We start from the raw sequence: 14,777 nt of genomic DNA on the forward strand, positions 1-14,777 counted from the left end.
ACAACTCACAACTTTTATCTGTTAAGTACTTAGCTATATATTTATTTCAAATTATTATAGCAGAATATAAAGTCTCACATCCTATCGCGGAAGGTTTCAATATTATTACATTGTATGCGCAAAATACAATGTCGATATTTCATTGCATATTCTATGACGGCGTCTCCTAGGGAGCTTTATTGAAGTATGTATACAATGGATTTATCCCAGCTGATCAGATCATTTAGCAAAAAAAACTGCAACTATAGCAAAAAAGTTACGTGTTCTCGTGAGCTATTCGCTTAGCCTTAAAAAGGGGATATCTTTTGCAGTGGGAAATCCGGGATAAAGATAATCAATGATACTGGTAGCATTTTAATAATGAAATATTTTTTGAAATCGGATTACTTACTCGTTTTTAAACTTATCCAATACAAACTAAAATCCTTCCTCTTTATACCATTAGTGTTCATAAGTGTAGATGCACACTGTAAAGCTACATTAGCCGATGCGCTAATACACGTCCTATATTCATGTTGGTACATACGGATAATCTTATTTGTTAGTCACTCATTACGTGATAGGTTGAAACAATGATCCGTTAAAACAGTATACAATAGACGAGCAAACAATATGACGCGATGTTAGCGGCGGTTTGCTCAGCATTACCCATTGTGCCGTGATCCCGGGTAAGACGCACCCTCTATATACAATGTACAATTTATACATTGTACAATACACACATTATACAATAAACACATCTTACAATGTGTCCCGAGTCCCGACCGACGTATTTTCATGGGGCCGACTTGAAAAATGTTGTGGTGTAAATGCTTTTGTAACACTAAAAATCTTTAACTTCTTTCTAACACCGTTATGGGAAAAAAATAGCCTCTTAAGTGACTTAATTATTAATTTAAAAGCGCTATTAATTATTAATTTACAGGCATCTTGCCTTCTGCTCGATGAAAGGAAAAACAACTAATTTACATCGAAGACCGGAAGATTTAATTACAAACCGTTTTTCGACCTTTTTTTCTTTCTTTTAACAATAATTATAACTTTCGTAGGAGCTGCCCTTTGAAGTATTGTTTGAAATACGATGAAACAACACGGCCCAAATTTCAGGGCGTTAATTTTTCATGAAATACTTTCCAGGCCTTTTTTTAATAGACAGAATTTTTAATAAATCTTATTTACCTAAGGAACAAGGCAAATATAACCATATTGAAGTTTAGCGGGGATTCACGAAAGAACCCTGCCGAGTGACGTATCATTTTTTCTTGACCCTGGGCGCCATTCTGACTTGATAATCCTTTCACCATTTGAAAGGATAAGCCAGTAAAAAAAACCAATATGACTGAAATTGTGCAAAATCCTACCAATAATGTTAGAAATATGAAACTCACCTCCATTGATGTTTAGGCTATAAGAATAGACTTATATACCTAAGTATATAATTAAGCCAACAGGTATATAAGCTTCAATTAACGTTATTCGGGTGCAATGCCGCGTAAGCGATCAATTATTGAATCATTATGTTAATGCGCATCGCACTTCGCTCTATTTGACGAGCGATCTCGGGATGAGTGGATGCAGAATCACCACCGCTGTGATTTATGTTAATATAAACACTGATCTAGGATTAATAGTTAACGGATTATAAGAATACATGATCCACGAACAGGTGCACATAGTGTGGGACTAGCGCGCTATTCAAGCGTATTTAGCACGGACCGCAAGAAGCGCGCGACACTATTCGGCCCGTGCTAGGTACAATACAAACTACATACAGCCCAATAAATAGATAGGTGGTAGAGAGGAATGTCGAGGAGTGTTGTCGAAGTCATTGCTAACTGATGATGATGACGACTTGATATAAGAGGAAGGAGATATTGGATTAATAATAATCAATATACATAATTATTTTTATTAGGTTTTTAAATAAAGCTTGAATCTTGCATTCGGTCATTCTAGGGTTTCGTTTTTCCCGACCTTTTTCTGTTCCCGGGAAACGGGAATTTTTTTCAAGATTTCCCGGGAATTCCCGGGAAACGGGAATTTATTTTAAATGCTTGGTTTTGCTATTTTCGGGTATTAAACGTCTTAAAACACTTACAATTAAATCAAATATACTTTTATCACTCCTATAGGTAGAAAAAAGCAACACACAGATAAATTAACAACCAAAATTATAATGATTTGTTTAAGAGGAGAGTATAGCACTTGCTCGTCCATACAAAAAGAGAAAACGTTTTACTACCTCTAAATATTATCCAATTTCCATGATTTTTTAGTATGTTATTGACACAAGAAATAACTAGTTTTATAGCTTTTTCTTTTTTCGAAATTTTTTATAGGTTCAAAGTTATAGGCACCTTAAATAACGTAATTTTTGTGTGTTAAATCAAGCCGTTGGTTGATCAATAACAATGTATTTTTTTTTAAAGCCAAACCTGTAAACCTAGAATATATTATGCTGAAGCGAATGACCCCAAAATCTAATAGATTGGTTGATATTTAGTTTTCTCCCGAAACTAGAATTTCATTATGAAAAGTACCTATTGTCAGTCGCGTGCTGCAGTGCATCTCTATCGCACCCGTTCCCGGGGCATGAGAGCGCAAGTGATAACAAATATTTTCCTAAATACCTATTTCGCTAGAATCGCGAGGGTATACTCTTCTCTTAACATGCCAAAATCATTTGTTTTTCTTAATTGTAAATTGAACAATAACAAAAGTTTTACAATTAACAGTTTGAAAATAATATTATTATGACATATAATTAAAATATAAAATTAATTACACTTGAGGTAAGGTACTTAATAAAAAAATATGACAGGCGTCACACTAGCGTTAGCTTTTTCATACTCTTTGGTCACATAGGTAAAAGCCGATCAATAGTTTGGTTTTAGGTAGGCGGTAGGACCAACAGATAAATAAAGATGAAAATATTGAATCAGGAAGAGGTGAAACAAGGTAATGTAGATGAGTCATTTATCTTTGCAATGCAGCTACGCGAAAACAATAACACGTATGAATTTTTTCCAATAATTTACAACAAAACCGAGTTTCTGATCGTAGACGACAAGCCTGCCGATCAATTTTTTTGGTTTAAGGTAGGGGAAACAGATAAATAAAGATGAAAATATGGCATAGAATCGATTAAAAATAAAACCCGGGAATTCCCGGGAATGACGATATTTTTCCCGGTTTCGGGAAGGACAAATTTCCCGGGAATTCCCGGGAACGGGAATTCCCGGGAACACGGGAACGAAACCCTAGGTCATTCTTAGCGAACAAACACTAGAGCTAGACTGTGGTTTGTCACCCGGCCCGGGATGAAAGGATTGTCGCCGTGGCATAAAAAAATCCCTTTCAATGCCATGGCGTCACTTTAAAGCCTCAGCTTTAAAGCATAACAATTTATGTCGTATTGCTGTAACATAACGGTTGAGTGTCCATTAGTAAAAAATTCAAATCCCTTGCCATGCCGTCTGGGTCACTGTGAGTCGCTGACTGCGCCGGACCGTGGCCGGATCTTATTCAGTGTACCTATCGCGAACACATTTTGAAAAAAAAAAACGGATTCAAAATGTATTGAATTTTATTTAGTTTTTGCTTCGGGCCCCTGTCATTAAAACAGTATGGTATTTTAGAGAAACAAGAGAAAGTTTGCTTTATTTATGAACCAAATTTTCATACCAAATAGCTCCTTTGAACAACTAGTAGTGCAAGGTTCTACGTTATTTTCTTTAACAACTTTTTGTTGGTCCGTTGCAAGTTGCATTCTCAACAAATATTTTAAACTACATCCTCATTATACTCTATAGTATCGGTGAATAATGAAAAGACGTGTGTGTGCTTGATGACCGTTTATTCTCAACTGATTCCACCACCTATACAATCTACCCACATGCATGTCAATATACTACAATATCTTCCCCTTAATCATTTTCCCCCCTTATTTATTAACTGTGCTTTAACACCCTTTTTATTTAGTAATTCTTTAACAATGTACAAAAAAAAAGTAGTTAGGTATACATTTTTTTTTTTTTAAATCACTTATCTACAATTCTTACATCAAGTAGGTATATTTATGCTTTCAATTTTATTGAAGTTTACATAATTGGTACGGTAATTGTTGTTATAACTTATTATTTAATATAATTATTGAGCATGAATGATGGCCAACTGTAATTAAACTTAAACAACTACAGTATTATGTGTTTAATGTCGTTATCAATACCTACTGTCAACTTGAATTACTTAAGGTAAGTACTAGCATAACAACAAGCTTATATGCAAGTAGGTACATTACTTAACTTATACATCGAAATAGAAAGAAGAACTTAGCCTTTAATGGCTTACTCGAACAAAAGTAAAAATACTTAATCATAATAATCTAGTTTTACAACTAATTAATAACAAAAATAACTAAATTATGTTTTATATTCTGGTGGGTTTTGTAACCTGCATTGTCTGACTGGGTTTTTTCGGCAAGGCACAGCAGGAGATGGCGGACCCCGGTCTCTTTCATCCGCCGCTGACACTGTGGCTGGCGCGGCCTCGGCTGTTGAGGCCTCGGCGTCCCTGCGTACAAGGTGATCATCGACCTGCGGAGACGTCGGAGGGGACACCCACTCCTCCACCTGAGTGTCCTCGTCCCCTGGCTGTCCCGTAATCGGCGTGGAAGGATTTACTAAGGAACTCCTATGTCGCTGTCTTAGCTGATCGATATGCCTATGATGCCTACGTCCCGAAACATCTACCACTGTATAGTCTGTTGTGCCTACTCGTTCAGTGACGGAGCCTGGTGCCCAGCGGTCCGTCCCCTGGTACTGGCGCAGCCACACGGGCGCTCCGTCGGGCAGCTGGCGCGCTGCGCCGCCCGCGCCCCGTGCGGTGACTTGACGTTGCTGCGCGGCCTGTACCCTCGCGGTGCAGTCAGGCCTCAGCAGATCAAACTTGGTTCGCAGAGGGCGACCAAGCATTAGAGAGGCTGGGCTTTCCCCCGTCGTACAGTGTGGCGTATTACGGTAATATAGCAGAAAGGTTTGAATAGCTAGTTCTAAATTATGATTTTGTCGCCTAGCTTTTTTTATTACTCTTTTAACGGTTCGGACTGCATTTTCTGCCGCTCCGTTTGAGGCGGGATGGTAAGGGGCTGAAAACAAATGTTGTACTCCATTTCTGTTCAGATAATCTGAAACTTCTTTGCTTGTGAAGGGTGGCCCATTGTCTGTCACCAATTGTTTTGCTACGCCCCATCGTCCAAATAACTCGCTAAATTTACTGATTACGTGATGGGCACTAGTACTCGGTATATTAAATACCTCCAACCATTTTGTTCGAGCATCTACTACTACTAAATACAATTTCCCGTCGATGGGACCAAGGAAATCTGCATGTATCCTGGCCCATGGCTGGTTTGGATACGGCCAGGGCGCCGGCGGCCGGCGCGGCGGCGCGTCCGCCTCGGCGGCGCACACGGCACAGCAACGGCACATTGCCTCCACCGCCTCGTCAATGCCCGCCCACCAGACGTAGCTACGGGCTATCGCCTTTGTTTTTACAATGCCCATATGACATTCATGTAAGTCATTCAACACTTTTTCAGTACAATTAGTAGGTATAACAATACGGTGACCCCACATTATACACCCTAATTCTTCGTATAACTCAGTCTTTCTGTTAAAATAAGGTTGTAATGACCTAATTTCGTTGTGCTCGGGCCATCCGTCTCGAATATAGCCCAATATTCTACTAAGTAACGCGTCACGGCTCGTTTGTTTTTTTATCTCTTGATAGTCGAGTAGCATACTATTGTTTACATAATGTAAATAACTCTGCTCCGGATATTTCAATATATCTTTAGCTTTTGCTGCTATCGGTAACCGTGATAAACTATCCGCCCCATTGTTTGTAGTGTTTATGTACTCAATATCGTAACTGTACGCCGCCACTATAACTGACCACCGCTGCAATCTACTCGCGGCCATCATTGGAATGCCTTTCTTAGGCCCGAAAATACTCACGAGCGGTTTATGATCCGTGCGTAAAACAAATCTCCGGCCGTAAACATATTGGTGGAATTTTTGCAAAGAGAACACTATTGCCAGTGCCTCACGGTCTATTTGCGAATAGTTTTGCTCCGCGGGTGATAAGGTGCGCGATATGTATGAGACCGGTCGCTCACAGCCGTCCGCTCCTACTTGGGTCAATACCCCGCCAATACCTACTGGACTCGCGTCACAGGTTAATATTAATTTTTTTGTTGGATCGTAATGAGCGAGAACCTCCGTACTGCATAAAATGGCTTTAATCTTGTTAAATGATAATTCACATTCGGTGTTCCAGTTCCACCGAATTCCCTTTTTGAGTAATTTATATAGTGGTGACAAAACCGTGCTTATATTTGGCACAAATCGTGCATAGAAATTTACCAATCCAATAAATGACCTTAATTGAGAGATAAGGTAACGGGTCCATATTCCGAGGTAAATAACAACATTTGAAAGTAAGTAAGAAAAATAAGCATTTGTAACCATCAATATTGATGTGAAATATTGTCTTCTGTAAGAATATACGTTAAATTTTATATTTCTTAACACAGATTCATTGATAACACATTAATTATACTTAAAAAAATATAATTTATTACACATGTCGATTTGCCCTAATGCCGAGGTAGGATTATGGTTTCTTCCATATACCGAGGTAGCCTGTTCCATATTCCGAGTTAGTCCTGTCAGTGGCTCCATGAGTGTGGCCATGAACATAAGGAAATTACAATCGAAAATATCGATATACTTTTTTAACCTTAAAGTACTCCAAATAAATTTAATTATTCTAAATAGTAGTTGAAAATAATGAAAAGAATTAAATACTCTCCATTTATATTGGTTTTCGTGATAATTTCTATTATTTATGTAACATTTTCATAATTAATTATTGCAACTGGTAACATTGGCTAGAAAAAATATTCATAATGCTTCTATGATGTTCTATGGACTTTTCCAAGCGATTAAAAAAAAATAGAGTAGAGATGGGGTAAATTGATAAAATAGTGACAGTAATCGAATATAATCGATTATTGAACTCGAATGATTTAAACATTTTTTACTATAGTTTTTATCTAAGTAAGGTCTAAAAATTTTCCACGATATTTTATGTTCTTACTTAAATGTTTAAAAGTTGATGATACGTAATAAAAGTAGATGTGTAAGGGATGAGGAAAAGTATCGAATACTTACAAAAGCCAAATACCTTATCAGTACTAATTTCCGATGAGTACCTAATGTATTTACCATAAACGAATATGATTATAATAAAAGTATCTACCCAGGAATCGATCCAGCATCGATTATTTTTTCATTCAAGCATAGGTCGGAAGCAAGGAACATTGCACTAGGTACATCTCTATGGCGCATGCGCGCTGGACTGGAGGCGCGCCGGCGCCATGTTCAATTTTCCGCCGAAAAGTTTGCCGCTATTCTTTGAAAGTATTTTTGTTAAGTCTTTACATTAGAAAACAAACATCTTTTATTAGATTATTATGTTTGTATTTGCAATATGCAATTGGAAAATCGATAAGGTAAGCTTGTGTGCGAATTATTTTAGGAAATTACGTAAAATGGAAATATTTTTATATTTTTATCAGTAATTTGGCATCAGTTTAGTTACTAACCTAGGTTTTTGTTCTAGCGTTTTCGTTTCTAAACTCACTAAGTTTTGTGAAAATGGGTACCAACTTATAAGGATAAGCTTAATTCTGTCAATTACTATCCATACAATTTACCTACTTACTTTATTTTTCAGTGACAACAACAAGAAAATGAAAAAATCAACCAGACCCCTAAACCAAACATGAAATGCAGTATACAGGATATTCATTTATCTGGGAATTCTGGGATAACAATATTACAATGGCCATCAGACCTCGAAGTAGAAGGATAATGGAAATAAAATACAGAAATGAAATTAGGCAATTGTGTATATAAGTGTTATAAAAACTCAACCGTCGTGTGTGTTATTTTATTCACCCAAATAAAGTTTTACGTCTACAAATTTCTTTCTTTCTTCTTTTATAAAGAGTAATAAGTAGGTAGGTAGTATCTAGTAGTAGTTTCGTAAAGTCAGGCATATCTATCCACACCCCTTTTATATTTAGGAAGAAAGTCGCTAATTCATCTTGATTTTATGGTTTGATGACGGCATCGGATGACACTGCGAAGGTGTGATGTAGTCATATTCCGATTTCCGAGGTACCTACCTATGTAAAATGTCATACTCCATATTAGGGGTTCAGCAAGTATTTTAATAATCCATATTTCGAGTTATCAAATTATCGATTTAGAAATAACATAGATATGTTACTCAAATCATACATAAAATATTGGTAAAAATATGTATCACTTACGTTAATAGGGATAAAATAACACTGTTTTTTATCATTTCAAATATACATACTAAGTTAAGGTTTTCTAGGTAACCATGTTTTTTGCGTCAACAATTATCGTGTCATATTAAGATTCCTAGAGGATATTTTGTACCGCCGAATTAGGTTATAAGATTGTCACGTTCATCATTATTATTATGTAATCAAGCATATACTTCAAATGTTATTATTTGTAAAGTTATAAGCTAAAAATCATGACATAGTATTTTTCCTTATACCGAGGGTACCTCGGAGTAAGGAACAACGTATAAAAATCAGGCCCTTATACCGAGGTATTTTGTTTTTGAGTTTAAAGGGGTTAAATTAGTTTAAAAAGAGTTAAAATTTAAATTTAATGTAAGTATAAGAATATAATAAACTAAATATAAACTATTTACAAAGTTGAACGTCGTATAAATATTAAAAAACACAATTATTAAATATGGCTGGCCTTACGTAAGCCGGGTCGCGTTTGTATGAAAAACATGGCGGCGTCGCCCTCACGGCACATTACATGAGTTTTTAGTAATTTTAGGCAATTTTAAACATATTTACTACATCAAGTAGTTTCAGTTAAAGATAATGAACGATTAAATGTAATTTTAGAGTATCCAAACCTATTAAAATAAGTAATAATCATGAAAATAAATATAACTCGAAATAAGGACGCCATTTTGAATACCGCGATATATGGACCCGTTACCTTATTGGTCGGACTCGCGATTTTGACCACCGCGTCTACTTTTTCCGGGTCTACTTTAATACCATCTTTAGAAATTATATAGCCTAAGTACTTAACTTCGTTTAGCATGAAGAAACATTTATTTTCTTTTAATTTCAAGCCCGCGTCTTGTAGTTTTTTAAATACTTCCTCAATTAATAACAAATGTGTTTTAATATCCTGACTAGCTAGAATAATATCATCCAAAAAGACTTGTACATTTGGGATGTCCTTCAACAATGACGCCATTATCCGTTGAAAAATGCCCGGACTCGACGACAACCCGTAAACTAGCCGTTTATATTTAAACAAACCTTTGTGCGTATTAATGACTGTTAAATTTTCTGGGTCCTCGAGTTCAATCTGGTTGTACGCTTGTGAGAGATCGATTTTTGAAAAATAGTTAGCCCCACTTAATCCTACGAATAAGTCCTCAACTTTAGGTAATGGGTATTTATCGATCAGCAAGACAGGATTTAGGGTTACCTTATAGTCCGCACATATGCGTTTTCCTCCATCGGCCTTAGGTACCGGCACGAGCGGCGTGGCCCAGTCCGCCGTCTCCACAGGCTCAATGATCCCCTCCCGCAGCATGCCGTCCAGCTCCGCCTCCACGCGCTCGCGCAGGGCGTACGGCAGAGGGCGCGCGCGGCAGAACACGGGCACGCTGCCCTCGCGGACACGGAGCCGCGCCTTACCCCTGCTGTACCTTCCCAGTCCACCGCTGAATAGCCCTTTATACCTGTCGAGTAAACATGTCAATTCGTTACCTTTATTATTCGTTATGTTGACATTATTCTTAGGAAGTGGTTGCATTTTATGTAATGAGTTATTGTTACGTAATACAGGTATTTGGATTCCTAATTCTGTTAACCAATGTCGGCCGAGTAACGAAGTCGTACCACCCTCGATAACAAAAAGTTCTAATTTCCTATTTAATCGACCATAACCAACTATAGGTTTAATTATACCTAGTGGTTTAATTTTTGTGCCATCGTATGATTTTAATACAAGTTCTAATTCTTCGATTTCATATGCACTAAAATACTGGTCATATGTGACCTTACTAATACATGACACTGCCGATCCCGTATCTACCTCCATTAGTAAGTCCACGTTACCTACCGATACAGTAATGCTCACCGGTCTGTAGCCGTTCAAGCTAAGTTGGTGAAGGTCCTCCTCCAGCTCGGACAAGCTGTCCTCCGCCTCCTCGTCCCGCGGCGGCGCCGCCTGGTCTAGGCGCGTGTCCACGTGGTGGATGCCCCTGCCGTCGCGGCGATACGGGCCTGCCCCTGGGTTGGGACACTGCCGGCGAAGATGTCCCCGCTGTTTACATTTGCTGCAGATAAAATTCTTGAATCTGCAGCGAGCCCAGCTGTGTGTATTCGCCCCGCATGCTGTGCATGGCGCCTGTGTTCCCGGCCGTTGTCCAGTAGCCGATCCCGAGGTCGGCGCGGTGCGCCCGCGACCGTGTGAGGCGCGCGCCCCCGCGGGGGCTAGGGACAGCACGGGCGCCCCCGCCGCCGCCCTGCCGCCGCCGCCGCCGTCGCTACGCTGCTCCACGTGCTCCACTGCTGCCGCATCCCGTTCCGCCGCCTCCAGGCTGATTGACAATTTGATAGCCGTTGTGTAGGTCAGTTTTTCCTCCGCGAACAGTCTCTGCCTAATAACGTCACTCCGTAAACCGCACACGAATTGGTCACGGAGGTTATCTTCTAAATTCGCACCAAACTCACAATATTTTGACAGTTTTTTCAACTCCGTCATATACTGGGCTACCGTTTCTTCTAATTGCTGTCTCCGCTGTCGGAACCGATAGCGTTCGGCCATCTCTGAGGGTTTCGGTTGCAGGTGGTTTTGAAAGATGCTCACTACCTCATTATAGCTCATTGTTGCCGGCTTCTTAGGGCTCACCAAATTGCTGAGTAATTCGTAAGCTTCGTCCCCGATGACTGCAATTAATGTAGGTAACCACATTTCGTCTTTGACCTCATTTACTTTGTAAAACATTTCTAGGCGTTCTACGTATAAGGTCCAATTTCCCACTGATACATTAAACTCGCCGATTTTTCCCACGGACATGATTTATTTTAGTGATACGTGTACACGCACTGATTTTAACGTTAATAATAACACTAAAACACTTAATTTATCCTCGTCGCCAATATAGTATCGGTGAATAATGAAAAGACGTGTGTGTGCTTGATGACCGTTTATTCTCAACTGATTCCACCACCTATACAATCTACCCACATGCATGTCAATATACTACATACTCGTAGTGTGCCGTCCGAATGTAGGCGAACTTTAGCCTCGAGGAAAGTCACCATGAAATGTTTTAGTGCTTCTTTGTTCTTCATATTTACTTATTGGTCCCAGTGCAGGCCACACGGGTTCGATATCAATATAGATAAACGTCACTAAATCGCGATTCGCCATAAATACGACGTTGTGATTGGTAGAACGCGCAATAAACGATTATACTGACGTCTATAAAGAACCAGTGTGTCCTTACCTGATTTATACTTGATTTATAAAATAATAAATAAAAAATAGCGCTATTATTTCATATTTAAATTAATTTTATTTTAAAAAAGTATATTTTAACATGGAGTTGTGAAACCTGTAGATATTTATAACTTATTATTAATAATTCTTTGGTCTAATAAAAGCGAATTGGCTTTGTTCGGGCACATCGGCAATTTTGTGGCATGCCACGTGTGTTCCATCAAATTACAAACTTTAAACTCTCATTCATTTTGTACAAACTGCATTAAGACTCTGATTACAAAAGCAGCGCCTGAGCTAGATACAAAAGAGCTATAGACTAGGCGAGGTTACTGCTGAAATAGTACATACTAGACTCGCGAGCAATGTAAAAGTTCCACTTAAAAAAAATCGACACCAAATGATCCCAATTTTTTTTAAAATTTAATTTAATAACAAAATAATTACGGTTTTAGTTGGAAATAGACTGATGCACCGTTAAACGTACTTAAATATTGCAGAAGGTGTCATAAAGTTACTTTTTCCCGTTTAGGATTAATTTGGTGATTTTCTCAACTGAACTTTTTCATTGCCCGTGAGTGTAATTCCAAAGGGCTCCAGTTTTTCTTATTATGGAAACATCTAGAGTTATAAATATTACATCTAAAGATTTTAAGTTACATAAGCGTTACATTACATTAGTATAATTATGATAAAAGCTTAATAAAAAAAGATTCTAAGACATAATAGAAAAGGCTATTTTCGAATCCGTAGATTTTTGAAAGTTTTGCTTAGTATATAGAGATAAATTCACGGTGTTGTCCTTATATTTTGTAAAGAAAAAATCAAGTTTTAAAACAAGTTCACTTTGACGTACGTCTGCGGTCTTCTTCTTCTTCTTCTTCATAGCCTTTTCCTTATTTAGGGTCGGCTTTGTGCGTCATGTCACGCCATTTTACCCTATCCTCTGTCATATCCTCATTCACTCCACACTCTCTCATATTTTCTTTCACACAATCAAGCCACGTCTTTCTCGGTCTTCCCCTCTTACGCCTTCCTTCAGGTCTCATTTCCAACACTTTCTTTGTCAAATAGTTATCTTATCTTCAATGTATGTCATGGCATTGTGGACTGCCCTGAACTCGTAAACATAATGTTATCCCTGAATACACCATCCACCCGCACACGTCATACTCGCAAAGCCCTTTTCCACATACCCTTAGTGCATACAAACTACGCAAGTAACTCCATAAGTTGCCGACTACCTAAAACTTATAATAAACAGTTCTCAGACCTTGACATTTTTCATTTAACGCAATTGAGCTTTGTAAATAGAATAAGGGAATGGTTTTTCGCCAAGGACAGTTATTGATTTACAATTTAAAAATTTAGAATTAGCCTCCAAATTAAAATTTTTGGTAACTTTACGTCTTATTTTTTCTTATTATTATTTTTTTTTTTTTAATGACATGCTGGTAACTTTTGTGTTTAATATACATGAGTCAACTTTAAATGAATTTTTGTTTATGTTTTGTTGCTTGTAATTTTTAATTGCTTGTAATCTTTTGTAATTTTTTGTGTGACTGTATCGTAATGTAACCTAAATTTTGCATGTATTTTTTTATACTTTATTTTCTGTCTGATGTAATTTGTGATTCGTTTGTATAATGTAAGTCCGTAATTGGCCTATGTATGGCTTATATAATACCTAAGCTATTATTTTGTCTTGTGCTGTGGATTTTGTGAAATAAATAAATAAAAAATAAAATAAATAAATAAAATTCACATGACATGCCCAAACCAAGTGGTATGGTAACCATATATATCAGATACTTATATACATACCAAATACTTATGTAGAGATTTATACTTAGGTAGGTAGGTACTTTTAAATTAAAGGATGACAGATAATATTCCTTTTCTCGTCTTTTGAAAGCAAAAGCTCATTTTGTACTACGGATTTCCAATGGCAATGAGTTCCACAGCCGTATGGTGGTAACTGTAAAGGAGTAAGGCCCGGGTCTCCTATTACGCGCCGTAGATCGCGTCCAGCGTCACGCCACTGCTCACTACACTACGGCGTAAATAGGAGACCCGGGCCTAAATTTCCTAACGATTATTACTAGGTAAACTTTATTTCGTTTCGTCTTCGCGATAGGCCCGTTGGTAACGGTAACGTTAATTTTATCGTTATAATCAAAGAGACTACACTCAGGAAAAGGATGCCTGAACGTATCTCTCATTCAAAAATAAACAAATCAGAAGTGGTAAGTTACACGGTCCCACCCGTGTAACATATTAAATCAAAGTTGCAATTCACAACTTATGTTACTGCTAAAACACAACCATACCGCGATGTAGAAACTGCCGCACTAGCGACATCTAGCGAAGATTTTGTCAACTAATAATAAAAAGGTTAACCTCCAAATTAGACATTGAACCACACATAAATAATTAGTGACTACTACCATAGAATAACTAAGTACTAATACTAGTGTAGTACTTAGTTATTCTATGCTACTACTACGACTATTTCCTGTTAGTTTAGAGAGTCTTTTAATAGTATCAATCAAGTGTATCTTACCTACTAATTTATTAATTTAAAAAAATCTAGTAATTAACTATTTATGTAACCTGTTTTACTGTTCATGTTGTTGTTTTTGTGTCGAATAAAGTTTTTTTATTCAATCTGATCATACTAATCAATTGAATGTGTAATCCACAACATGTAATTTTATATTTTAATGACGAAACCTGTGGTGGATTTTTTTTATATGGAATTGTTAATTTTAATTTGGTCTTGCATGAATAAATAATTATGAATCCACAACTAACTGATAAAGTAATTATGTTGTAAAAGCTGTTCCCGCGAGCTTCGCTTCGCCTTAAAAAGTTTTCCTGTCGGAATAAAAATATAATAAATAGCCTATCTTTCTCAGGGTCTAGCTAGACCCTATGTATACCAAATTTCATTCAAATCCGTTCAGTAGTTTTGGCGTGAAAGAGTAACAGACAGACACAGTTACTTTCGCATTTATAATATTAGTTAGGATTAGGATTATCTCTTGTCTTACATTACCCCTTTCTTTATACTTTTGATTTCCTTTCAAAGAACAAATTGTTCTTGATTGACAGAGAGGGTCAAAG

At 37.4% G+C, this 14,777-nt stretch overlaps 1 protein-coding gene across 1 annotated transcript; it reads right to left on the bottom strand.

Annotated features, from left to right (window-relative positions):
- Positions 1 to 9,758: 9,758 nt before the first annotated feature.
- Positions 9,759 to 11,296, bottom strand: LOC119691392. Its single transcript, XM_048622329.1, has 2 exons — positions 10,284 to 11,296; positions 9,759 to 9,882 (listed from the first exon to the last, which is right to left on the bottom strand). Exons 1-2 carry the CDS (start codon positions 11,223 to 11,225, stop codon positions 9,877 to 9,879), a joined length of 948 nt encoding a protein of 315 aa, XP_048478286.1. The 5' UTR covers positions 11,226 to 11,296; the 3' UTR covers positions 9,759 to 9,876.
- Between the last annotated feature and the right edge of the window lie 3,481 nt (positions 11,297 to 14,777).

Source organism: Plutella xylostella, chromosome 7 (genome assembly GCF_932276165.1).
Source record: "Plutella xylostella chromosome 7, ilPluXylo3.1, whole genome shotgun sequence".
Classification (NCBI taxonomy): domain Eukaryota; kingdom Metazoa; phylum Arthropoda; class Insecta; order Lepidoptera; family Plutellidae; genus Plutella; species Plutella xylostella.